The 27,607-nt window shown below is 33.2% G+C and overlaps 2 protein-coding genes across 9 annotated transcripts in view; one reads left to right on the top strand and one right to left on the bottom strand.

Annotated features, from left to right (window-relative positions):
- LOC306650159 (ubiquitin-protein ligase E3A) overlaps positions 1–27,607 on the bottom strand; it is a 95,338-nt gene that overhangs the window by 10,707 nt on the left and 57,024 nt on the right. For 7 of the 8 annotated variants that reach the window (XM_079121983.1, XM_079121982.1, XM_079121985.1 and 4 more), the window contains 7 exons: positions 17,052–17,353; positions 13,038–14,284; positions 8,082–8,226; positions 5,327–5,532; positions 4,409–4,573; positions 3,123–3,278; positions 2,936–3,009 (listed from right to left, as the gene is read on the bottom strand). In XM_079121983.1, the coding sequence (XP_078978109.1) occupies positions 2,936–3,009; positions 3,123–3,278; positions 4,409–4,573; positions 5,327–5,532; positions 8,082–8,226; positions 13,038–14,284; positions 17,052–17,353 (2,295 nt within the window). The remainder of the gene's footprint in view (positions 1–2,935; positions 3,010–3,122; positions 3,279–4,408; positions 4,574–5,326; positions 5,533–8,081; positions 8,227–13,037; positions 14,285–17,051; positions 17,354–27,607) is intronic. The other variant, XM_079121989.1, reaches the window with a different exon arrangement.
- The window catches only part of LOC306650377 (uncharacterized protein), a 215,498-nt gene that overhangs the window by 131,448 nt on the left and 56,443 nt on the right, over positions 1–27,607 (top strand). The window lies entirely within an intron of this gene.

Genomic DNA, 27,607 nt, shown 5'->3' with positions numbered 1-27,607 from the left:
TTTAATAGAGAAATGGTAATAAAAGGCATAAAGTTCAGAAAGAAGTAAATGTGTCCTGATCTGTGGATGACCTATTGACAATGAGAACCCTAAAACATCTATTGAAGAAATACTAGGAGTAATTAGTGATTTTACAAGGCTCACAGGATACAAAGTCAATATATAAAAATCCAGTTTTTTCCCACATACTAGCAAAAAAAAGGAAAAATTAGTTAAGATCACTTACAATAGTATCGAAAACATGAAAACTCAACTTTTTTCCTAACGTGCTTGATTTCAAAAACTACAAAAACAATCTAACAGAAACTAATAAAAATCTAAATAGAGAGATATACTATGTTCAAAGTTTGCAAGACTCCACACTGTTAAAATGACAATTCTTTCCAAACTAACCTATACTGATGAAAGCAAACCAAATCAAAATCTCAGCAGGCTTTTTCTTTTCTTTGTAGAAATTAACAAATCCATATGTAAATAAAATGGCCAAAGCAATGTAGTATAATGAAAAAGAGGTCTCTGTAAAGCTTTACCTGCTCTGTAAAGCTTCAAGAATGAACAATCTGATTTTGGCAAAAGAACAAATAAATCAGCAGAGCAGAACAGATTCCAGAAGACTCACACACAAAACAATTTTCAAGAAAAGTGCCCAGCTAATTCAATGGGGAAAGGAGAGCTACAGACTAGAAGAACATATTCATGAAATACATATTAGAAAGGGGTCTTTTAGCTAGAACATATTTAAAAAGAAAACATCTACAATCAATAGAAAACAATAATTTAAAAAGGGGGTTACAAAGAGCTGGGGGGGTTTAACAAAAGTATGGTTATTCAAAACAACATATTAAGTGTTTAACATCATTAATCATCAGAGAAATGCAAATTAAAACTACAATAAAATAGCACTTCACACTCACCATAATAATTAAAATCAAAGACTACCTCCACTAAATACTGAAGAAGATATGGAATGATGAACTCTGATATTGTTGGTGGGGGTGTAAAATGGTGTGGCTACCTTGGACAATCATTCTTGCAGTCTTTCATAAACTTAAATATGTATCTATTACATGAACCCAATACTCACCCCCTCCTACATGTTTGGCCAAGAAAAAAGAAAACACTTCTAGAGTAAGACTGTATACAATTTTATTCGCAACTGTCCCAAACCTGGAGACAATTCAGTTTTCCTCCAACAGAACTCATGAACAAATTCTGTGTATTCATCTAATGCAACACTACTCTGCCATAAAAACAATGAACCATAAGTTAATGCAATAACATGGATGGATCTCAAATATATTCTGCTTATCTAAGTACAAAGATGAAAAAAAATATATATATATGATTTCATTTATATGAATTTCAAGAACAGACAAAACTAGTGACAACAAACAAAACAGTGGGTTACCTGTGGTGAATGAAGACTGACTGGAAGAGGACACATGGGAACTGCAGGGGTAATGGACATAGTCTAAATCTCAACTGAGATCTGTTGTATGTATATAATTTTCTAAATCTCTGAACTGCCCAGTTAAGTTTTACAAATTTTACTGTACTCAAATCTAACTTCATATAACATCAATACCATCAATATCATCAACAATACTGCAACAATTAGGAAACAGGGAATCATGTTATTTTGCAAATTAGAAACTAAGACTCAAGTGTTTATGCTGTCTGATGCGTGTGTGTGTGTGTGTGTGTATACATACACACATATATGCATGTATGTGATCATATATGTGGATCTATAATTCTGGGAAACCAGAAAGTAGATGATTATTATAGGCGATACTTAAGAAATGTTTTAAGTAATAAAGAATTAGACTATCACCATATTATAACTCTTAATGAATTAGTAAACCCAGACAATCATGATCCATGATAAAAATTACTTAAAGAAATAGCAAAATTTTAAGTATCTTTACATGGAAATACAACTCAAAACCTATGAAACAGTTTCTCCATTTAAAAAATTAGAACAAATTTAAAAATATTTAAATTAAAAAATATGTTATAAAAAATAGCACAGATATTTTCTAATATTCTTAAGGAAGCACTGAGTTGCTACTTTTTTCCTAAAAACTCTGTATTATCTATATCACAGAGATGCTGCTGAGATACACCTTGGAACTGACAAGTGGAGTTTTCCTATGACCATGTGATAGCAATCACCTTTAAACTTCAAGTACCAGTATAATGTCTGCTAGCAGTAAATATATATTCACAACTGCAGATAACAGTAACCTCCTACAAACTAAGATGAACAAAATGACAATAACAATTAATAATAAGGTAACATAAAATACAATTTATTGCTAGATAAGAGTTAATATTTATTCTGGTGTTTACACATTTGCATCCCAGAGCAAGAACTTTCCAGGAAGGTACCTGTTTGTGTACCTTCTCACCTCACCCCAGCAGTGGATGCCAAAAGGGCATCTCTGACTCTTACCAGTCTCAGTAGGGAATAAGGAAGTTTCTGTCTTTCAGGATTCAATGGGATACTATAGAGAGGTAGAGAGCACAGTAGCAAAGGCATTTGCTGGAAGCAGACAGAACTGGGAAATTCTACCTCAAAATTAATTGGAAATGCTTACCCACATACTAGTAGAAATACATACTAATGTATATATCTTGCACTATCTTAAGGATTTAAATAATAGTGTACCATTTCACATGTTGCTGGGAGTATCAGATAATTTATAACCCAAATACAGGAGAAAACATTACATTTACATAAATATTTCATTTAGGAAATAAATTATACTATAAACACTGATGATTATATTACAAATACAGTTCTAATTTTATAGCTGAGAAATTACAAATTTGCTTATTTAGTAAGTAATATTTAGAGACAAAGGTCTGAAGCATAAAATATACATACTCCTTTGGTGTATGAAATCTTCTTCTTAAGAATTGAGTACCTCACCTAATCAGAACAGAGTCCCGGGTATAGCCACCATCATATTCTGTAGTTTCTTCTAGTGCTTGGAAGTCTAGATTCTGCAAATTCAAGAAAATATGTCTTAACATTTTCTATATTACACCATTAAAACATTAAGTCAATCAATGGTTTTTAAAAATAATTTTATGGGGGCAGACATTGGCTTTTTTACCCGGCTTCCACATATGAGCAATTCAATTTCTTCTGGTCTGAATAAGTACTTTAAGGGAGATTCATTGGTCACCATATGAAAACCTCTTCGAAAAGCCTTGAACTGTTTTTCTACTGATTTGTTGAGAATGTAGTCAGAATAGAGATTGACAAATTCCTGCAGGGAACATTAAGCGAAAGAACTTCCTATAATATGTTGTTTAAAACAAAACAAACAAAACAAAACAAAACAAAACAAAAAAAAACCACACACACAACAAACTACTGGGCTACAAAGTGATCATTCGAGAACACTTACTAAAATTAAAATGTTATACATACAAAGGAAAATATCTTGCAATTTCATAGTTCTCTACAATAACCAATATAAGCTATAAAAAGTTCATGTGCATAAAATGGTTAAATATGTAAATTTCAATTTTCGTACTATGTTAAATAAGACTGAATATAAAAGATTGAGGCCTCAACATAATGTTTTAGGTTCCCTCAAGTTATGTATGCAAACACTGGCACATTTAAACCATGTATAGATTTATAAAAGTCAATAGTTTTAATGGAGTACAATGTACTGAATTTGAGCAAACCAGAAAGTCTCATGCTGTCTACTACAGAATATTGGTAAACTGCATACTACTTTTAGTTCAGCAGAAATCTGGTGTTTTGCTTGAAGTCTAAGCTACTATGCCAAATCATAAAAGGAATATGTACTTTGTATCCTAACTTAATAAGTGTAACGTTTTTATCAAAAATTGTATTAATATAAGCACATGTTTCTTTTATAGAAATACTATAAATGTGTATAATTTGCCTGCTATATTCTAGGTTACTCCCTGTTTCCAGACAAATACTTTTTGGCCAACTGAAACCCAAATCTGATGTAAAGAATACTTTTTAGAAGTACAATTACATCCCAAAAAAGAAATACACATACACATAAAATGCAATTATCGTTGTTCTGTGGTAAGAATTTTAATCACAAGGTCCTACTCACTTCTGAAGTTTAAGGTAGGAAAACATGGTTTTCTACTTTATACTATAGTCACATTTAGCTATTTATTCTCTATTGCTCAATCTTCTCCTGTAAAGGAGTTCAACTAAGTGCTCTCACACCAGCTTGAGCCCAAGATTTAGAAAACTGTAGCCCTACAATTTGCAGAAATTTGGTTACTTAATTCCTTTGTTCTTGGTTCCAACTCTATTATACTTCTTTAAAAATTACAAGCATACAAGGCTTTGAAATTGTTATTGAAGAGACAAAAATAATTACAATATAAAAACATTCATTACCTTCCTGTTTTCATTTGTAATTGGAATTTTATCACCATTTTCCTTTAGATCATACATCATTGGGTTACCAAAAAGATCTGTCTGTGATATCTGGAAAGTGATCATCATATCATCTTCCACATTCCCTTCATATTCTAGTAAGTCTTTTAAACTCTGATATAGAACCTAATAACCAGAAATGGAAAAATGAACTTCAAAATACAACAAATAGTCTGTATCACTTTTTAGAAAAATAAAAACAAAAAATAAAAGTTGTGTCAGAGAGAACTGAAGCATAAACAGTATCCATCCTTCCTGTCCCCTAAATAGTTCATAACCTAGAAAGATTGTCAGTCGTTGATGATGTTCCATTTTTTGCTAAGAAACCTCACACTACCAATTCAGCAACAGATTTCACATTGTGCTCTATGAGAACATCCAGTGTCTCAAGGATGGAGAACAGAGCAGAGGGAGAGAAACAGACACACAAACTTGAACACACCAAGTCCCTTAGCCAGTGCAACTGTGATTTCACCTGGCAGACTTACATAATTGTATTAAAAAAGAAACAATGTGGGCTGGGGATATAGCTCAGTTGGTAGAGTACTTGCCTCACAAGCCCAAGGCCTTGGGTTCAAACCCAAGCACCACAAAAAAAAAAAAAAAAAAAGAAATTTGTCAAGAAACAATGTTTAAAAACATTTCATTATGGAATTAGTCTTAAAAAAAGAAAAGAACAAAACTTGCCTGCAGTCAGCAACATACAGAAATTTCTCTCTTTGACTTTTTAAATATTCTTGGTACTTAAATCAGATTAAGATAACTTTATCTTACTAGGTAAAAATATTAAAAACCTTTAGTAATATTTTATATAACTTAAACTACTTTTACAGTTAAGTAAAATCTAAGAAATGAAATATAAAACAACAAAAAACTTACTGGGTGAGAGTCTCCCAAGTCACGAAAAGTTCCTTTTTTCCCCATCAGCTTCCTGTAGACAACCATGGGAAAATGCACATCCAGTATACAGTTATTGTAAATAGCCAGACCCAGGACTATGCCAATCAGAGTAAACTGACCCTCAGTTTCAAAAGAGGATGGATTAAACCAAAATAATTTTGTAGATTCATCATATGTGAACATACCTATGAGAAATAATTTTTAAAAATAATTACTTTTTATTTTATGAAAGACTGGTGCAGACAACAGCATAAATGTAAAAACTTTAATAATTACATATATAAAACTTACATTTGCACATGAGAAAATAATGCCCAAATACAACTGACTGTCATAACTGTGGCAAATCGGGCATGTTAATTTTAATTCAAAGAAACAAAGTAATATGTAATGGTAGTATTTCTAGAAAGCTCAGAAAGAGTATTTCATTAAATCCAAGTTTTCGAATCTACTAAAATATTCAAAGGGTGAGTTTATATTGAATTTATTCAATCAGGGGCTGAAAATTAAATGTAAAAGCAAGGTCATATGACCTTAAAACATACAATTATACTTAATAAACATATATAAAAGCTATTTAATACACATATTAATTGACTTAATATACATATTAATTACAAAACAGTAGTTTTACAATTTTTCAATTTCACGTGGTTGTTAATCAACTTACAGAACTTATCATTCCTTAGAAAACAGAAATATTTCACTTTTTCTACATGAAAGAGCATTACTAGGGAGTTAAAAATATATTTTAACTGGTTTTACAATTTCTTTTTATTTTACTAAATGTTTTTCAATTAACACTGTGAAACTAAATAAAAATACTTTTTAAATTAGGTCTGAAAACTATAATTTCCAATAGAACAGAGAATTTAGAAATAAAATATTATAGCGTAAAAATGTATTTAAAAATCAATAATAAGAATTTCAAAAGTTTTTAAAACTTTCATTCATTTTCACTTTAAGTTAAAAATAAAAAGGATTTTAAAATGTCTCTTTGACCACTAAAGCATATATTAAACACAGGTTATTTTTCTAATTCAATTTAATGTTCATGGAATAATGCTTTGAAAATTATCCAATTCATACCTGAATTTCACAAGTTAGATCTAAAAAATTTTTTACAGGCCAAGTTACATACAGTATCTATGGAAGTGCTAAAAATTTCAGGTGGTAAATAATAAATGTGATAAAATGTCACAAATGCATGTCCTTAGTCCTAAGAACAAGGAACTAAAAATTCATCAAAGTATAGATTGCATAGGCCATTACTTTCATCCCCATATATGAAAGATAACAATTTTGAAATCAAAAGACCATGGCTGGAAGAAAAGTCCCATAAAGGATGCCTCTTGTATTATATTTTTAAAGTTTCCTACTGCCATCATTTTCGTTCCCTTATTATTAACTGGACAGCTTACTGTATTTTTTCTCTTAAAAGTATTTTGCGCATAATCCAAATATACTTTATGCCTAATGTTTAACATTTCCAAATATATTAGACGCTACAGTGAAGGTCTGCCAAATTTATGAAGCTTACAAACTAATTCCTTAGGAAGTTCATAAATTAATTTTCTATCTCAAAAAGGATATGGTTTTGTGTGTCTCTGGGTTTACCATGAACAAATTACATACAGTCTAGACTTCTGATTAGTAATAAATATTGGCTAGACTACTGATAAATCCTATCTTAACTGTATTTGTCATGAACCAAAAATATTTGCTTCTATTTACACACATACAAATGTATGACCAAGAACAATAACATTAATTTATCAACAATTCAATGTACCCACAGTACTAAGAATCCATAGGCTGAAACAGTTTAACTCAAAGCTTAAGGAAGATGATGTGCAATTTATTCTATGCCATGTTCCTCACAATTCTGATGGTGTCTTTAGCTGAAATATTTTCCTATAATTTTATTCAATTTTCAATGAAGCAAGTCCAATAACTAAGTGGTTATATTGTAGAAATTGAACCAGTTCAGAATTATCCACTTAAGTAGACTATGCAAGAGGCTGTGTCTTTTCCTTGTTCTGCTCTGCCTACTTTTCACAACAAAGAGAGATACAATCAGAGATTCATCTCCTTCACTTTCAGACCAACATATGTAGTATGTCCCGAACTGCATACAAACAATAACTCTTTTGACTAGCAAATACTATTAGATATAGGGCAGGCAAAGAGTTCTGGAGTGGTTTGAAGGAATTATTACTATATAAAGACCTAAAAAAACATTTTCCCCAGGCCTTGCTCATGCTAGACAGGTGCTCGACCACTGAGTCATATCCCAGCCCCCACTCCAGAAAATCAAACAGCAAATAAACCTAATTAATTTGATATTACTAGTTTCTGAACTTTTGAGTATGATACACTTGTGAAACATTCTCTTGACATTCTTCAAATGACTCATTTCATTAACACCATGAGTTTCAGACCCCTTCAGCTGTTCCAAATACAACATTCTTAGATGTTGCCAATTAAATTTACTAGCCAGATAATTACCTTTATTAAAACATTTGGCTACATAATATTAAGAACTTGAATGAGTGATGCAAATCTGTTCCTAGAGCAGAGATTTACACAACGCATTTAGTTATCTCCTATTATAGGTCATTCATACCAAAATCATCTTTTGTTTCTGCTTTTCATAGCTAAGAATATTTATAAATAAAGGTACATTCTTAATTCAAAAATATATGATACATAATCACATCATCAAAATAATTACCAATATCTGGATTGAAGATCTCCTCCACAACCAGCTGAAAAAATTCTTTGGAAACACCACCCTCATCAACTCCTTGTTCTCCTTCAAATTCCACATACAATTGTTTCTTCAAGTCTGCAGGATTTTCCATAGCAATCATCTCTAGCTAGTTATTGAAAAGATAAATGTAAAAAGATGACTGTCAGTTATCAGGATACAAGGAAAATAAAAGCAGAAGTAACATAAAAACAAGTAATAGTGCTAGGAAACTTTTTCTTTTTTTCCTTTTTCCTTTCAAATGTAAACAGAAAGCAAACGATGAAAGAAAGGAAGAAAAAAAAGCAAGCAAGCAAGTCAAAGATAGATTCAGTCTCACAGAAAATGGAAAAATAGGACAGAAAAGAAATTAGCATAATAGAAGGATCACTTTCTAATTTTACTGATGTTTTATAAAAACAATACACAGAAAATTAGAACTAGATTTTCTATTACTTGTATATAACAAACTTGGGTCTCAAAGGACACAAATTAAGACAGATAAATGCCTATGTGACTACTCTAAATCGTTTTGACAAAAACAATGGAGCACAGAAGCAGGACTTCAAAATTATTTACTAGTAGTCCTTCATGTTTATTAGAATAGAAACTCAAGAGTTAAGTTTCACTGCCCATTAAGTCATATGTAAAATAATTTCAACTAAGAAAAATAAATTGGCTAAATAGGAAAACAGTTTATGGTTTCTCACAATTCAGTATAAATTAATCTTTTTAAAAGTGTTAAAATGAGTGCAGGTAAAACATACACTTGCAGTTAACCAGCCCTAGTATCTAGCATTTCTTCAACTACAGATCTTTTACCAAATGCTTTTTGTATCTACAGAATGTATATAAATTGATTAATCTCATTGTGAGATTATCAAGTCAACTAGATTCTAATATGAAATATTTACATACAATTTGTTTAGTCATATAAAATGTCTAAAATTTACACAGAGCATGTCTGATTGATTATCCATCTTATTTGCTAAATTGCTTCTTAACATCTAATGGTGACTTAAAATTTTTTTACTCAGGTGTGGTGGCACACACCTGTAATCCCAGAGGCTTGAGAGGCTGAGGCAGGAGGATCTTGAGTTCAAAGCCAGCCTCAGAAAGGGCAAGGTGCTAAGCAACTTAGTGAGACCCTGTCTCTAAAATAAAATACAAAATTGGGCTGATGATGTGGCTCAGTGGTTGAGTGCTCCTGAGTTTAATCCCCAATACCCCAAAAGAAAACAAAACAAAACGACTTTGTTCTCTGAACAAAAGACTTACAATTTTATGTCCCCAAAGGAACCTGAGAGAGACTAGTTCCAAAAACCTAGACTCAAATAAATGTACACTTGAAAATAACTTTGTGTATGGGGGAAGGGACAGTTTCAGTTGAAAACCAAACTCAACTTACAGACTATATAAGATTCTAAGGTCTAAATTTATAATTAATATGTATTCAATATCCCACATTGCTATGTAATCCATTCCTACTTTTATTCTCCTAGATCTCAAATAGCTAGGTGTTAAAGGATGTAAGTATATATTTCTATTTGCTTTTCTATCACAAAGGCTTCTGAATTATTGTGCTTCATAGCCTCTCAATAATGTGACTTCTATTTTCTTCTTTAAGCTTTCCATATTTTCCATAATGAATGTATTCTTTTATAATCAGAATATATTCAAAAGTAAGTATTCCAATGATCGTTTTTAAAGTATCATTCTCAGATGTATGTAAGTCATTTTGTAAAAATGTTTTATCATTTAAAGATGCATGGGTAGCCTGTCTTTTAAAATAATAATTAACTTTGAATCGTAATAACAGATAAAGTAAAATTTTATAATAATTTTGACAAAGGTCATTGTTACATAGGGGCTGCATTTATTTTTCCTTTTCTTTTTCATAAAAATAACAACCTTGAATACTTTGTGTAGTCAATCACAGAATTATGTAGGAATCAAACGTTAGAGGACATATTTTACATAACAGAGGTCGGGGTTGGGGGGGGGGTAAAAATAGACTGGGTATAATGACATCTGCCTCGTCCTTATATAACTTCCTCTTCTTACCAAGACTTGATTTCACCAATTGTTGGATAAAATGACTTTTAATTTCTAAACTTTTAATTAACCATGATGACTAAATCCTAGGATTAATTTTTTAAAACATGACCCAATATGAAAGCATTCCCAAAACACCTAGGTAGGATGACATTTCAATATAAAAATACTGTATTAACAGATTTATATTAATCAAAAGGAAAGTCTTTTTTACTTAAAAACTCTAAATAACCTGGGCTATTACATCAAATCCAACCTTATCCATAATTGAAAAATGATTCCTTAATGGTATGAATATTTAAGGAGTACTACTCACATTAACTCAGCCTCTCTAATATTTAATAATACTTAGGCTCTCTAAGAAGTCTGGCTTATACTATTTCTGCCAATTAGTTTCTATGAACAATAGTTTGTAGTGACTAGCCTTAAACTACTAATTAGAAAGCAGTTTTTAGATTATTCATATATATTTTATCTTGTCATGTTCTCTATAAGCAAATGAAGAATAGCTTGTTATCACTTAAATATAAAACTGAAAAATTTGGGTAAAAGCCAAATCACATAATTACATTTGTCTATGAGACCTGGAATCTTGAGTTCTACTTCCAATTCTGTCATTCATTTCTGCAGGTAAAAATGTCTCTAGATTTCATTTTCTTCACATGTAATACTAAGGAATTTGTTGTTTCACTGTTTTAAATTATTATCTGATGCTGACTACTTCATTTTTTCATTCAAGTTTTAAGATATACTTAGAGGATATAAACCAAGTATGAAATTCTTCATTTCAATTAGAATGAATCCTAAGAAACAACAAAGAAAAGGGAGGAAGAAAGTAGAGTGCAATCTACCTAGTGTGAGTGTTCAAGAGCCCAAGTCTCAGTGGGCACCACTTCCTTGTGTCAAGTTCTTATCAGAGTGCCCAACACAGAGGACGGGTGAAGTGAAGTGAATTTATGGATAGGTAAAAATCAAGTGGAGCTATCATCTAAGTCAGTTCTGATTTATAATAGGTCAAATTATCAAATCCAGTTTGATACAATTAATCAGAAGTCACTAAAAATACATATATTTTTTTAGTGCAATTATAAAGCTCATAGTTAATTTTATTTTGACACCTGCTTAAGAGAAGGCTTTAAAAACTGAAATGGCTATTTCCTTAAAATCCTGAAAGATAATTTAAAAAATACAATGAAGTGAGTACCAAGTACCTAAACATTTATTGGTTCTTGGCATTACTCTAAAAGGGAAAAAGGGACAAGGAAGAAAATAAGGCTGGGTAGATATCTGAGCAGAAGACAGGCAGGGAAGGTAGATAATTTCATTTTAACTCTGGATTGACTCTTAAGAGAGTCAATCCATTGCTTTTGTCACGCCAGGAATAGCTTTTGCTGAAGTCAGTGGAAGGGATTTGTTAAGCATAGTGTGTAGTTTCAGCATATAACTCTCTGCTCCAACAAAAAATATGCAAAGTGCTTTTCGTAAGGCTTCACTTTCATTCTTATAAAATGCCCTACCCACTGTTAAACTATCTAAAATAAGTTGCTAGCTGCCTGGTGATTAGTTACTAAGTATATTAATTATTCATGTTGCACAGAACTACAAAATAGGAAAAACGCAAGCAATGGTAATTCCTTCAGGCAGTTGAAGCCCCTTTCTGTCTCCCTCGAAAAGCTGTTTGAGTTTCTTTAGTAATGCAGAATCGTTCTTCAACACTATAAATACATTTGATATTATTAAAAACCAACCAGAAAAGAGGCATAAAATCTGTTAGTGTTTGAATTCTGAGATGTCATAATAAATTTTTCCACTAGTGGACAGTTTCATGAATTCTCAAATTTAGACAAATTCATTCCAAAATTAAAATACATTCTAAACAAATATCACTATGTCCTAGTTGTCTGTGCCATGGTTTCTTATTCTGTTAGAACAGAAATTTGATTAATTTTAGCTGACATTAAATTTTACTTCAGGTTAATGAAAAAAACTAGCAATGACAAGGATACCTAATGCTATGAATACAATAAAAGCATACAACAAAGTACACAAAAATTTTTAATTTTGTAAAATGTGACTGGCAATTGATTTCTGTCTTCTGGCGAACCCAACATTCTTAAAAGTAGTGACACTAAAATTCTTCTGTGGAGGAAAAGTAGGAACTAGAGGCAAAGCCATCTGAAAAAAACAGAATCAGAAGATGGGTACTGGAGCTCCCAGTATTTTCCCAACTCAATCTCTCTGAATCTCTCAAAATCTTAGAATAGCTGCTCTTTTCCAAAATTATTTCAAGCCCCAACGTTTTCCCTATAAATATTTAAGTTAGAAAAACTACCACAACTACAGTGTCATACAGGGACATTTTGAATGGCTCAAAAGAACTCCAACATGCACCAACTTGCCCTGGTCACTTTATCAGGTTTACCATAACAATACAATGATGCAAATCTGAATTTTACATGATGGAATTTTTTGGACACCACTTATAACTTTATGGTGTAGATTTACTATAGTACTTCCCCCAGTTCGACCTCACATTTATATTTAATATTGGATCTCTCCACATTTCCCTTGATCTTATATCTCAGTCTTTCCTCAATAATCTCTTCTCTTCTAAATGAAGAAACTCTGGGGATTAGTTTTCAAGACTTAGAAAATCCATTCTTTTTCAAACAGTACTCATTAGGTAAGACATTCAATACTATGTAGACACACTTATAATCTTGGTCAGGAATAACAAAAATACAATACTTAAATTTAAATTCAGAAAGGTCAATGTCTGTATGACACCATTTGTTTTCAAATAGTCACTAAATGAATTCACTGAACTGCATTATAACATCCCAATTATCAGGTTTCTTATTTAGTGCTGACAGCAACCAAACTTACCCGAACAAGTGCATCATCTATGATATGGTCGCGTCTGACTTTCAGTCTCAAATATGGATTCAACTGCTGCCCTTGAACTAGGCTGTAGAGAACAGTGATTCTTCGTTCACTGTACATGCGGATTCTATTGTCATAATATAATCCCAAATTCTTTGTGACAGCATTCAATATAAAGGGACATGTCATAAAAGAAAACTTGTTTTCTGTTTCTACTTTGAAAAAGGTATAATCTTTATCCATTTCCAGAACATCATTCAGTGGTTCATTAATGAACTCTTCAAAAGAGATAAGTGGTTTTCGACAATCCAGAGTTTTAACACCAAGTTCAGTTTCCAGTGGGTCCACTCGAGGACCTTTCTTATTTCTTCTTTCCTCTCCCAAAAGCTCCTGAAGTGTCAATTCACTGGACTCAGGGATGGGCTCTTCATCATCTTCCTCATTATGATTTGTGTCCACTTCCCCTCCCACTACATTTGCATAGTAAACCATTTTCAAGCACTTTGAAGCAGCAACAATGGCATCATCATCATTCACTAGATTTCGACTGTTAAATTCATTGCTTATGACTTTGTAAGTAATAAGTTGCTGAAATGTTTCCATCATTCTCCGAATCTGATCTGCACTATATTTAGACCACAGTCTAATCAGTTTCCCTTGGGCTGCAAGGGGTAGCTTGCTCATTGCTTTGCAAAATAATGGCAAGGCCATTTCCAGATATTCAGGACTGTGGAGATTTCTATTCTCCATTACAATAATGAACAAATTCAGATAATTAGGATCTCGGGAGTATACGTTATGATACGTCAAGTCACATTCTACGTTAGGTGACAAATATACAAGTGCATTGAGAAAGGCAGTTTCTATTTTTTCATTAGAGAGCAATCTGGTATAGACCCTTCTAATAGCATCAATATCCACAGACACATCATCTGGGCCTAATTTTTGTAAATTATTGTCTCCCTGTGAGCTATCGCCTATCCTTGAGGAAGATGCTTCTGAATCTTCTTCCATAGCAGCAGCAGAGCATGCAGCTTTTTCTTTTTCATCTTCATCCTTATCTTCATCCTTTCCTTGAAGAGATTTCAGTTCTTCCTTAGTGTGTTGTTTGATTTTTCGAAAGCTCTGCACCAATGCCTCAGCACTAGAGAAAACTCTTCCAATGACACGAATTAAAGGGGAATAATCCTCTCTCTCTCTACATAATTCAAGAATTTCATACACTATTTCTTCGGTTAGATAAGTCACATCTGGAAAATTAGAAGAAAAAAGAAAATTTATTTCAAAACATGCACATATTTACTTTGGTATAATAAGTTCTCATGAAAAGTAATACAAATATTTTAGACTCAGTCTCATTTATGAGACTTCTTTCAAAAATATTTAATACTTAAGATTCAACAATCCATAGCTTAACTGTAACTATGAACCAATATATCATGTGCTGTTTCATGAAAATACCCTATTACAACCACACTACAGAGCAGAAACAATATTTTTCTGAAAGGTTTTCTTCAGCATCATCTTCTGGAAACACCTCTTTTCCTACTTCTGTATGTATTAAAACCAAACTGGTTCATTGAAGGCATTTCTAGTTTGTTCCAGGGTGACCATCCTGTGAATGATATTAAAACTGCACCCTTATACACAGACAGTTCACCATGTTTAAAAACAACAACAACAACACAAAAAAAAAAAAACCTTTAATATGATTTCTAACTCTGCTGTAATGTATTTGCTCTACAGTAAAAGACATTATAAAATTCAAGTAATCACTGAAAGAATGATCTCCAAAAGTTAAACCACAAAAATACCAAATGTTATCATTTCACAAAACTGATCTGTGGCACAGCTACAAGTGTCTACACCTATAGTTTCTTTTATGGACTCTATTTAAGAAGTAATTCTCAGGTTTGTTCTATTAAGTATCTTTTACTCAATATCAATAATCTCTCTTTCTGAAAAGCCTGAAGCCACTAAACAAGGAGCCCATTTCTCTTTTTTCTAATTGGAAAATATTATAATACCTTCTTGTATGACAATGCAATTTCCTAAAATGTAACCAAAACACAGAAAATACCTAACATAAACAAACATCCTATTAGTATACTGCCTTCTAATCATCAGATTGTTATGTTATTAACAAAGGCTTGCTTTGTGTGCAGAAAGAGGGCATGTCTGTGAGAGAGCAACCTTGTAGACTCATACATCCCTCTACTGATATGCCAAGTTTTCAAAACCTACCTAGATGTAACAATACTTTTCCACATAATGTTTTGTTCAAAATGCTGAATTAAACTCTATTTATACACACATACACATGTACACACGTGCATATATGTATAGATATATATATATAAAGTTAGTTAAAAAACTATAATTAGAGATACAAATATTTATAAAGTTGGGACATCAATAAAAAGAGATGTTCTACTGAGAAAACATTAAATGAAGAGATATTTTAAGATTTATCTGTGTACACTTTAAGACATATTACTATTCCTGAAAAGTCATGAACCCACAAAATTTTGCACTTAAAAAAATTTTATGCAAAATAGCTTTGGGGTAGAAAATTCAATACCTATACAACTTTGTAACAAGGCCTAACAAACATAATTAATATTCAAAATGAAAGTATTAGTTAATGATTAAAATATTTATAATTCCTAACAGAAAAATGCCATAGTAAACAAACATTACAAAAATAAAAAACAAAAAAGGAGAGGGAAAGTGGCATATTCTAGAATAAGGAAAGATTAAAACTGTTACATGATGTAGACTTGAGCAAAAAAACAAAATAATAAAAAAAAAGTAAGGAGTACATAAAGACTGGGGCAAACAGAATAAACACCTCTAAGAAGAAGCACATGGTCAAAACCAAATGAGTGTATCCATCATGCACTGTATTTCCCTAAAGCTGGCTGAATTCAACTGAGGTGTCACACTCTCCACTGAATGCTACTTTGTGGTGCATACTTGCTGGAGAAATGTGTATAACAGAGTTAATGCAGTATCCAAATTACACATATTGACAACATATGAGCCAACTAATGAAACAGAACTATAAATTTGGGGTAACCAAGTTGTTTATAGTTGCAAAATGGTAGACAGCCACACAACTCCATTTCACTAATTAATTTAAACTTGTTTCAAACGATGTTACTAAAAATTTTGGAAGCATTCTCTAACACAAATGTCTTTAAAAGATTTCTCTTATAAAATACAATCACCTCTGGTGGGTCAAGCCCTCCAGATCATTCAAAAATTTTATTTTCTTATTCCTAATGCTAATTACCTTTTCTGAGGGAAAGAACATTTGGAGATTTTCATGGGGGCAAGTTTTGAACAATTTTTACAATATATGGTCATTTAAAAAACAAAAGACTTGAGTGAAAACTCATCCTTGGCTAGCAAGTCTATACTGAATAGAGTAAAGTGGGCAGGATAAAGCAAAAATATATCAGAAGGAAAAGTACAATTATTCCTGAGGCAAGTTTTCCTAAATTTTGAATTGCCTTCTAAAATAGAAAAAAAAAAAAAAAAAAAAAATATATATATATACTGCTTCATTTTCTTTTCTTTTTTTAATTGGGGACTGAACTCAGAGGTCCTTTACCACCAAGCAACATCCCCAGCTGGTTTTATTCTTTGAGACAGGGTCTCGCTAAATTGCTTAGGGACTTGGTAAATTGCTGAGGCTGGCCTAGAACATGCAATCATCCTGCCTCAGCCTCCTAAGCCACTGGGATTACAGGAATGTGCCACCCGTATCCAACATTTTTCTGCTTGTTTTACCACATAGTCCTGGGGTTCCAGAGCTCACACCAGATAATTAGTCCAGCTATCCTATAATTTAACAAGTTTGCAGCCTAGTTTAAGAGATTAACTAAATAAATTTTTCCTACTGGAAAACTGATATCGTAAGCTCACACAATATGGCAAAACAATGAACTCATACATTTAAATCTCTAATATAGTATTCAATCACAAGTATCAATTAAAAAGAAAACATCTTACCTTTAAAATCAATTCTTGCTCCTTTTCCTTCCTTCTTGTTCATTTTTATCTCAGAGTTGTTAGGGGCACCTTTCGAGTTCTCAAGGTAAGCTGAGCTTGCTCCTTTCTTGGAGGGATGAGGATCACAGAGTTTTGCATTAATCTTATAAAGCTCGAGGGCTTTAATAGCTGCTGCATTGTTATCCATACGGAGAAAAGTTGGACAGGAAGCACAAAACTCATTCGTGCAGGCCTCATTTCCACAGCCCTCAGTTAACTGGTGGTAGTAGCGTTCTATTAGATGCTTTGCAGCTGCTCGCTTCCTGTACCAAACATTCAAACAGTAATAAGCACAGTGATTAGTACAGCTTCAGGAACAAAGCTCAACAGATCATCAAGGCAAAAGTTAGTCAAGCACTGAAGTAATATACTTGCATATTAACATGAGATGCAAAAAATTCATTGTTTACCCACAACTTGTGACTAGTGAAATATTTGATATTTTCTAAGATACTAAGGTAAAAAATGTCAATGCTTTTTGAAAGGATTTTAATACACTGTTTTCCTTTGGTTAAAAAGGGGGAAGGGTTTGTATATATCTAAACTGTTCAGCACAACAGCTGGAAAACTCTAAGGTTGAAGGTTTAGAGTTTTAGCATTTCATCACTTTAAGAAAAGGAGAGTCCATTCAGAGCATCAATCCAGTTTTCCTTTATATAACCAAGGAACAAATCAAGTTTGTAAAGATATGATTTGCAGATTAACATAATTTCTATCTGAAATTTTCCCCCAATTATCAACTAAATTAGAGTAAAGAGTAACTTTACAAGTGAAATACTGAAAACTAGTGTTATACTACAAAAAAGTGGTTCCAGAGCACACAATCTTGAAACCAAAACTTATCACTAAACCTTTTCATTAATTCCTTACCAAAGGAACATGGAATATTTTAAGTTCCATAAGGACAAAATATTATATTCCTCCTATTTTGGTGAACTTAAACACAGATTAATTTTCCATACAGCTGTTCCAGCGGAGGAACCAAGAATATTGAGGAAGGGATATTTCATTAATCAAGTATAATCTATGTCTCTGGTTTATTCAACTCTATAATTCTATGCTTCCAATGATAATAGGACATTACCATAATTTAAGTAGAGCAGTCTACTGTATCCAAAGAAATATAATTCATAGCTATCCCCTTTGGTCCCAAACTCAATGCACAGAATAACTATAAAGAATCAAACCTCTAAGAAAAAAGAATTCAACTAATTTAAATCTCGGAACATATCTGCAATTATCTTACTAACATGTAGGACTAAGAGTCCAATGGCACTGGAGTTTACAGATTGTTCATCATGAGAGACTCAAGAAAAGTGGCAAACAAGTAGATATGGGACACTTAGTCTAATTTCGTCTTAAAAGTAGGACTCTAAACTATCAAGGTAGACAACAGAGTGATAATTCAACACATCCAATTCATTCTAATGCTTTTATCATTTTCAATTTATTCCATGCAAATTTACCATTCATGGCATGCAAACAGAGAAAGAAGAAAAACCCACAAAACACAAAACTAAATTGCATGAACAGTCTATACATAGCTACAAACAATCCCACTTTTGAATAAAGTTATTATCCCAGGTATCACAATGCAACATATGAAAAATAAAACGTAAAAAGAATAACAGAATACAGAAGACTTAAAGCATATATTGCTATTCTTCAGTAAAGAATGAGAGCTATATGACATGCTCTCTCAAATTGAAGTAGGTTTTCCCAACAAGAACATAAAGTAGGTATTGCCATTCTGGAGGGCAATTATGAACATGTATCGAAAGTTTTAAAAACATAAATATCCTACTAATTACAGACTCCACTTATATAATTCCCACAATATGAATATGGCAACTATCTTCCTGGTACATCACTAACTCACAAGTCAGTTACAAAGTTGTAGGTATAGGATGAACTCATTTTTGTTTCAAAGTGTTAACAGTAATTTTCACTGCATGATGTGACTGGATTAGTTTTTAAAATTTTCTCCATCTTTTCACTTCTAATATATTTTTTTCTATATTAAGCATAGTACTTGTTCATTAAAAAGTAATAAATATGAATGGACAGAGCACTAGCAGTTTCAAAATTTTATATATGTGATTTGAATGGCCCCAGAGTATACTAAAGTATCCATATAAATGTTTAATGATTACTTATCAAATTTAAAATGCCAAAATAATCTAGCCATTTTTCTTAGTGAGAATATCAAGTTCTAATGTAACCAAAACAAAACAAAAAAAACTTCATATATATAATACTTCTATAAGCACTGAATAAAGAAGGGGTATGAACAATGAAATAAAACTAGAAATAAAAAGATATGCATTAAGTGTTAGCTCCTTTTGTCTGAGGAGCTATATGATCCTAAGCAAATGATTCTTTAGATCTCCATTTCCCCACTTTTAAGCATCCTTTCAGTTCTCACTTTTAAGTTATTCTATGGATAGGAAAGTGAGCAATAAACTAGTACTGGTTCAATGCCTGGTAACAAACTCAACACATTGCCAGGAACTTTGGCAAAGATTACTGCATGTGAAACCTACAACTCTGAGGATTATCTTCAATCCACTGACAATAAGAGAATTGAAGGAGTCAGATCTTATACCTACGATCACACAATGGAAAAGTATACAACCAAGACTAGTATAAGAGTACAAAAGTCTTCCAGCTTCAGAGTCTAAGTCACTATATAATTTTACAGAAGGTGATTCATTTCCTCATAACTAATTATTAACACTAATATTCCTGAAAACCCTTATGGAAAAAAGATCTCATTAATAATGTGATTATTATTTGAATCAAATAATGATTTTTTTCAGGTTATCTGATAACCATACATGTAGACTGAGTTTCCTAAGGAAATGGTACCAATGTATTCTTGAGAGTTAATATATAGTTAATTTGTTGAAGACTTATATGCTCAGGCACTTTATAGAAAATCCCATTTTAGAAAGCAGTAATCAACAAACCTGGGACTGAGGCTAGACTGCCCATGTTTACATGCTGGCTCTGCCCCTTTTTGACTATGTGAACCTGAATGAGTTATCTGGGCTTTGTGTGTCTCAGTTTCCTCATTATTAAAGAGGGTGGTATGAGAATCAATGACTGTGAAAATTAAATGTTAATAAGTATATAAAGTGCTTAGAATATTATATGGCACATACTAAGCACTACATAAGCATTAGCTGCAGTTATTATTGTGGTAATGTTATCACCCTCCCAAGTATATATGAGTTGGCCAGTGACCTTAACCCCCCATTTTCCTTATGCTCTGAGGAATTAGTTAACAAATCACACGTCTAATAAGAGAATTGAATCCAGGTTTGACAGCAGAACTTTTTACTTTTACTACTACTACTATGAGGAGAAAGAGTTACTCCCTCAAAGTGATCTGGTTCTCTGTTCCCAGGTTACAAATAGCAAGTACACTGGGGGAAAAAAAACAGGACTAGACAGGGTCATGCCAAAAACTCTATATTACTGGTGAAATCGACCATAGTAAGTATTATTATTTATTCTTCACTCCAATGATGCCTTGAATTATCTGAGTGCATCTGTATCCCCGTCTAATTTAGGACATTAAAAAAAAAAGAATAAAAGTTCAATAGAGTAGACAAAGTGGAATGAAGGGAACGAGAGAATGGAAAAAGGACAATGAAATCAAACTGACATAACTTTCCTATCTACATATATGGATATACCATAAGTCAATCAAATCATATCTCATGGGCCAAAACTAACCCACCACCTATTTTTTTTTTTTATTTTAGTAGTAGATGGACACAATACCTTTATTTTATTTATTTATATGGTGCTGAGGATGGAACCCAGTGTCCCATGCATGTGAGGTAAGGGTCTACCACTAACCCACAACCCCAGCCCAACCACTACCTATCTTTCATAGCTTACAAGTTTAGAATTATTTTACATTCTTAAATGGTTCAAAAGAACATGGACAATAATATTTGGTGTTTTAACACATGAAAATTATATAAAACTCAAATTTCTGTACCCATAAAGTTTATTAAAACATAGACAAGCTCATTTATTTATCTATTAGCTTAGCTATGACTATTTTCACACTTCAACAGCAGGGCTAAATAGTATTACCAGAGACTTGTGGTTGGTCTGCAAAGTCTAAAATAAATACTACCTGGCACATCTCTCTCTCTCTCTCTCTCTCTCTCTCTCTCTCTCTCTCTCTCTCTCTCTCTCTCTCTCTCTCCCTCCCTCCCTCCCCCCCTCCCTCCCCCCCACTCTCTCCCTCTCTCTCTCTCTCTCTCTCTCTCTCTCTCCCTCCCTCTCTCCCTCTCTCTCTCTCTCTCTCTCACACACACACACACACACACACATACACACACACAAACGGCCAACCCTCAGGAGTCTATCCTTTCTGTCCCCCACTAACAATTTCATCTAATCATTTAGGTTCCTTACTCTCTTTCCCCCCAGGAAATAAATGCAATAAGATGTGTATCTTGGGGCTGGGGTTGTGGCTCAGCAGTACAGTGCTTGCCTGGCACGTGTGAGGCACTGGGCTCAATCCTCAGCACAATCAATCAATCAATCAATAAAATAAAGGTATTTGTGTCCATCTACACATGTACACAAAGATGTGTATCTTTCTTCCAGTATTACGAAAGCAAAGAAGGAAAGAAGTTAGTTCAGAAGGAGAAAGGGTGCAAAGGAAAGGGAAAGGGAAAAAAAATGGAGTGATATATTTACCCTGATAAGGTTCCTTTGGTGCATCTTTCCTTACCTACTCTTCATAATCAAAATGCCCAAAATAGGACCTAAAACTTATTTTCTCTTTTTCTCATATTTCTCTTACCATGTTAAAAGGCAGAGTGCTTCAATAATATGATTTGTTAAATAAAAGTATACCTTTCTTATTTAGTTAGTAACAAAGATCAAGTGAGAACTTCCAGTAACAAACGTCTAAAAGTTTATGTACACACCTGAAAATATTTATTCAATTAAAACAGATAATACTTTATTTCTATGACTGAATTATTAAGACAGTCCTAAAAATAAAATTTTTATGGAATATATCATATCTGGAAGGTCAGAGTTTACTCTAGAGAAGTTGACAGCAAGTCTTTTTAAGAATTGGTTTCCCCTTGGCAATTGTGCTGATGTCAGCAATTAACTGAATTATAAAACAATAAGATGAGTTGACAGTAGAAGGATGTGTGAAAAGGCAATGTCAATATTAATAACAGCCTCTAGGTAACAGACATAGTTATCAGCTATTAAATTCTTCCAACTCTGCTGCATGCTTGGAAATTTTTATAATGAAATGTTGAGAGGAAAATGCTGTTACCATATTGCAATTTTCTAGAAAGTATGCTAATTGGCAGAATGATTTCATCCACAAGTGGCAGGAAAAGGAAACACAAACTCAGTGTCATCCATGGCACTAATACCATGTTTGCTGACTTCTAATTTAGTTGTTGTAACAGTCCGGCACTTAAAACAATTACAATCCAGTGATTTAAAGAGAATCTTATCACTGCTATATGCTACAACTTAACTTACCTAATAAGGAAACATATAATAGAGAAATATATTTTAATATTCCTGAATAAATGACTACTCAAGAGGGTCTGAACCACTAAAATGGACACCACCAATTTAGAAGGCAGAAATTGAACCACCCTGGGGAAGTATCACTTCACCAGCCTTAGAGGAAATGTTTAGGAGTCGCCTACATACAGAAACAAAAGAACAATAATTCATTATAAACACACACACAAGTATAAAACTCACTACTAGAGGAGATACACAAATGAAAAAGAAAATCAAACCTCATCAGTAGATAAAACTAACAAATGACAAAGATTAATGACAAGAGGAAGACAAGAACAAAGGATACACACAACAACCAAAAAGTTACTTATCAAAATGACAAGAATAGGTTGTTACTCATCAGTAATAACCTTGAATATAAACACATTCAATTCCCCAGTCAAAACTATCAAATTAGCTGAATGGGTAAAACAACAACAGATTCAAATACATGCTGCCTTCAAGAAATTAACTTCACTGGTAAAATACAAACTGAAGGTGAAGGGATTACAAAAGAGACATTCCATACAGATGTAAGCAAAAAGAATGTGTAAGTAGCCATACTCATCAAAAGAAAAGGAAAAAAAAAAGTACTTCAAAAACTATAAAACAATACAAGGAAGACAAAGAAAAGGCAAATAAGACCCTCCAGCATTGTCTCTCTACAGAAGTATCAATTTAAACAGCTATGCAAGCACAAAGCTAGCTTCAGGAAAAAGTATCCCAAACAGTGTGGGCCTTTGGTCTTGTCTGTGTGCTGCACTTGTCCAGGTGGGCTGTGGGCTCAAGGTGTGATCCAGAACTGACATTTTATTTCCCACCCCATCCCTTTCCCAATGCCTGGAAGCACAAAGTGTTAAGAGTAATTGTCCACGTGGGGCAACAGAAGCAGAGGTTAGTCTCCTCAAGGTGAGGTCCAGAGGCAAGCAGAATTCTGTAGTGCCTGGCCACAAGCCACTGGCTGTGGACAAGGGGTTTGGGCCCATCCCCAAAGCCTGAAGGGACAGATAACACTTTCTGGGTATTCTACCAGTAAATTCTGAATAACACACCAACTGTGGATTTGGGACAAATTTGGGCTTAGAGCACCCACTAGTGCTGAAAAGGTGACAAAACACCGAACATATATTTGTAGCAAACCTGGACTTGGGGTGTAATCTGGTGCAAAAACAGTAAAAGTAACAATAGGCTCAAAGAAAATAGGCACCCTGCTTAGTAGTTCTAGAAGGACAGGCACAAAAACCATACTATAAAGAATGGAATATAATCTTAATTGTTCAATGGCCATATGACATCAGATGCCAACAAGCATCAAGAACTCTCAGGGAACCATGACCTGACCTAACCTAACAGACAAAGTAAAGTGACAGGAACTTACCATAAAGCAGCTGACATATGCAAACGTCTAAAAGAATTCAAAATAGATATAGAAAGGAAACTTAATTTGCTTTAAAAAGCAAACAAAAAGAGAAAGAATTCAGTGGTCTATGATAAACCTGACAGAGCAGTTTTTTAAAAAAATCAGAGAAATCCTCAAGCTGAAAAGTTCAATAAGCAAAATTCAAACATGATAAAAGGCATAACAGAAAAGAGATCAAAAGACAGAAAAAAAATCTGTAAGCTTTAAAGTGGGTTATTTGAAAATACACAGTATGAAAAAGGAAAAGAATGAAGAACAATGAAGAAGGATGATGGGAAATCTGGGATAGCATTAAGAAAGCAATTATAAAACAGTGAGATTCAAGAGGAACTTAAGAATGACAAAGGTTTATTCAAAGAGATAACAAGAGATAACTTCCCAAACTACAGAAGGATACAAATAACCAGATACAAGATACAAGGCACCAAACTCAACCAAGTCTACTCTAACATGTTAAATCAAGCTCTAAAAGGTTCAAGATAGAGTATTCTCAAAGCAGCAAGAGAACAGAAACATATCATACAAATATATTCCAAACTACCTGAGGACAAATTTCTCAGAAAAAAAACTACACAATGGTTGTGTGTGGGGGGGGTGGGGGGGTGGGAGCTGCTTGATATTTTAATATTGCTAAAGTTTAAAACTGCCAAGAAAGAATACTGTACCCAGCAAAGCTATCCTTCAGAAACGAAATAGGAAAAAAGATACTACAAGATAAACAAAAGCTGTGAGAATTTCTCATCAGCAGACTTGCCCTACAGGAAGTGCTAAAGGGAACTCTTCAAACTGAAAACAGATGCTAAACAGAAAGAAAACATTGGAAGGTATAAAACTCACTAGCAAATAACTAAACAGAAAAATTCTAAACCTTTAGTATGAATACTACAAAACGATTAAAAACAAGAACTACGTTAATATCTTAAGTGATAGGAAACACAGGAAGATATAAAAAGGTGTATCAAAACTTCAAAATGTGAGCAGGAATGCATGCAATTAGAGTTTATTAGTTTTTCTCATTTGCTATATGATGAATGTTAAGCTGAGAAAGAAAAGCATAAAAAAAGAAAGAAAATACAAATAACGAAATGGTGGAAATACCAATCAATAATTACCAGTGAATTATTGTATTGGAGTAAATTCTCCACTTAAAAGTGATTGGCGGTGGGATGGAACCTACCAATATGCTGTTTACAAGAAATTCACTTAACCTCAAAAAACTAGGAATGGAACTACCATTTGATCCAACTATCCCTCTCCTCAATTTATATCCGAAAGATTTAAAATCAGGGGCTGGGTAGCACAGTTGGTAGAGTGCTTGCCTTGCAAGTATAAGGCCCTGGGTTTGATCCCCAGCACCACACATACATACAAAAAGATTTAAAATCAGCATACTACAGTGATGCAGCCACATCAATGTTTATAGCAGTTCAATACATAATAACTATGCTATGGAACCAATTTAGATGCCCTTCAACAGATGATGGATAAAGAAATTGTGGTATATATACACAATGGAGTATTACTCAGCCAAAAAGAAGAACCACTTTATGACATTTCCAAGTAAATGGATGGACCTGAAGACTATTGTGCTAAGTGAAATAAGTCAGTCCCCCAAAACCAAAGGTCAAATGTTTTCACTGATATGTGGAAACTAACTCACAACAAATGGGGAAGGGGAAGAAGTTGTTCAGATCAGACAAAAGGGTATAAAGGGAAGGAGAGTGGGATAGGAAAAGGAAACACACTGGAATGAATACCAAATAATTTTGCTATGTACCTATATGAATACACCATACCAAATCTCACCATCATTTACATCCATGAATGGATGCCTAACTAGAATAAGATATATTCCATGCTTATGCAAAATATCAAAATTAATTCTACTGTCATATATAACTAAAGAGAACCAATAAAAAAGTCAATTCTGAAAAAAATAAAACCTATGCAAAAGCAGTAGTAAGAGAAATTTGTAGTAATCAAAATTAAAAAGCAGAAATAATATAACATTATACCTCAAGTCCTTAGAAAAGGAGGAATAATTCCAAAATCAGTGGAAGACTGGAAATAATTAAGATCAGAGCCACTATTAAGAAGTTGATAATAAAATGATACAAAGATCAATGAAACAAAAAGTTGGTTCTTTGAAAAGGTAAACAAGACTGTTAGACCGTAACTCAAACTAACCAAAAAATAGAAGACCCAAATAAAAAACATTAGCAGTAAAATAGGAAATACCACCACAGATGCTAAAAATCCAGAGGATCATTAGAAACTCCTTTGAAATGTCATATTCCAATAAACTGGAAAATCTAGAAGATACTAACAATTTCTCTACACATATGACCTACCCAAATTCAATCATGAGGATATAGAAAACCTAAACAGACCAATACCAAGCAATGAGACTGAAACAGTAGTTAAGGCCTCAAACAAAAAAAGTTCAAGACCAGATGGATTTTCAGCCAAGTTCTACTAGTCCTTTAAATAACTGACACCGATCCTTCTAATTATTATCCCATGAAATAGAAAGGGAGTGAAGGTGGGCAAACTCATTCTAAGAATTCAGTATCAACCAGACAGACACATCAAGGAAAGAAAGCTTCAGACCAATATCCCTGATGAACTCAGAAGCAAAAATCCTTAATGAGATACTGGCAAACACATTCAAAAACACATTAAGGCTGGGCATAGTGACACACACCAGTAATCCTAGGGGCTCGGGAGGCTGAGGCAGGAGGATGGCAAGTTCAAAGCCAGCTTCAGCAAAAGTGAGGTGCTAAGCAATTCGGTGAGACCCTATCTCTAAATAAAATACAAAATAGGGCTGGGGATGTGCCTCAGTGGTCAACTGTCCCTGAGTTCAATCCCTGGTACCCAAAACACACACACACACACACACAAAGATGATAATAGGCCCTGATCAAGTGGGTTTCTTCCCAGGGATACAAAGTTGGTTCACATCATGCAAATCAACAAATATAATTCACCACATAAAGAGTTAATACAAGAATCACATGATCGTGTCAATAGATGCAGAAAAAGATTTGACAAAATCTAGCATCCATTCAAGTTTAAAACGCTAGAGAGACTAGGGCTAAAAGGAACTTACCACAACATTGTGAGAGCTATATATGACAAACCCAAGGACCACATCATATTGAACCAAGAAAAATTGAAAGCATTTACTCTAAAAACAGGAGCAAGACAAGGTTGTATCCTCCTACCACTTTTATTCAATATAGTTCCTGAAACTCTAGCTAGAGCAACCAAGGAAGAGAAAAAAATTAAATGGATATAAATAGGAAAGGAAACATCAAATAATCTGTTTGCTGATGATATGATTCTTTTATTTAAAAGACCCAAAAAACCTACACCAGAAGACTTCTAGACCTGATAATTCAGTGAAGCATCAGGATGCAAGATCAATATAAAAAAACAATAGCCTTCCTATATTTCAATAATGAACCTACTGAAATTGAAATCAGGAAACTAACCAGTTCACAATAAATACAAGCACACAAATAAA

This window comes from Sciurus vulgaris (assembly GCF_902686455.1).
Source record: "Sciurus vulgaris genome assembly, chromosome: 2".
In the NCBI taxonomy this organism is placed as follows: Eukaryota; Metazoa; Chordata; class Mammalia; order Rodentia; family Sciuridae; genus Sciurus; species Sciurus vulgaris.
This window is presented reverse-complemented; position numbering and strand designations above follow the sequence as displayed.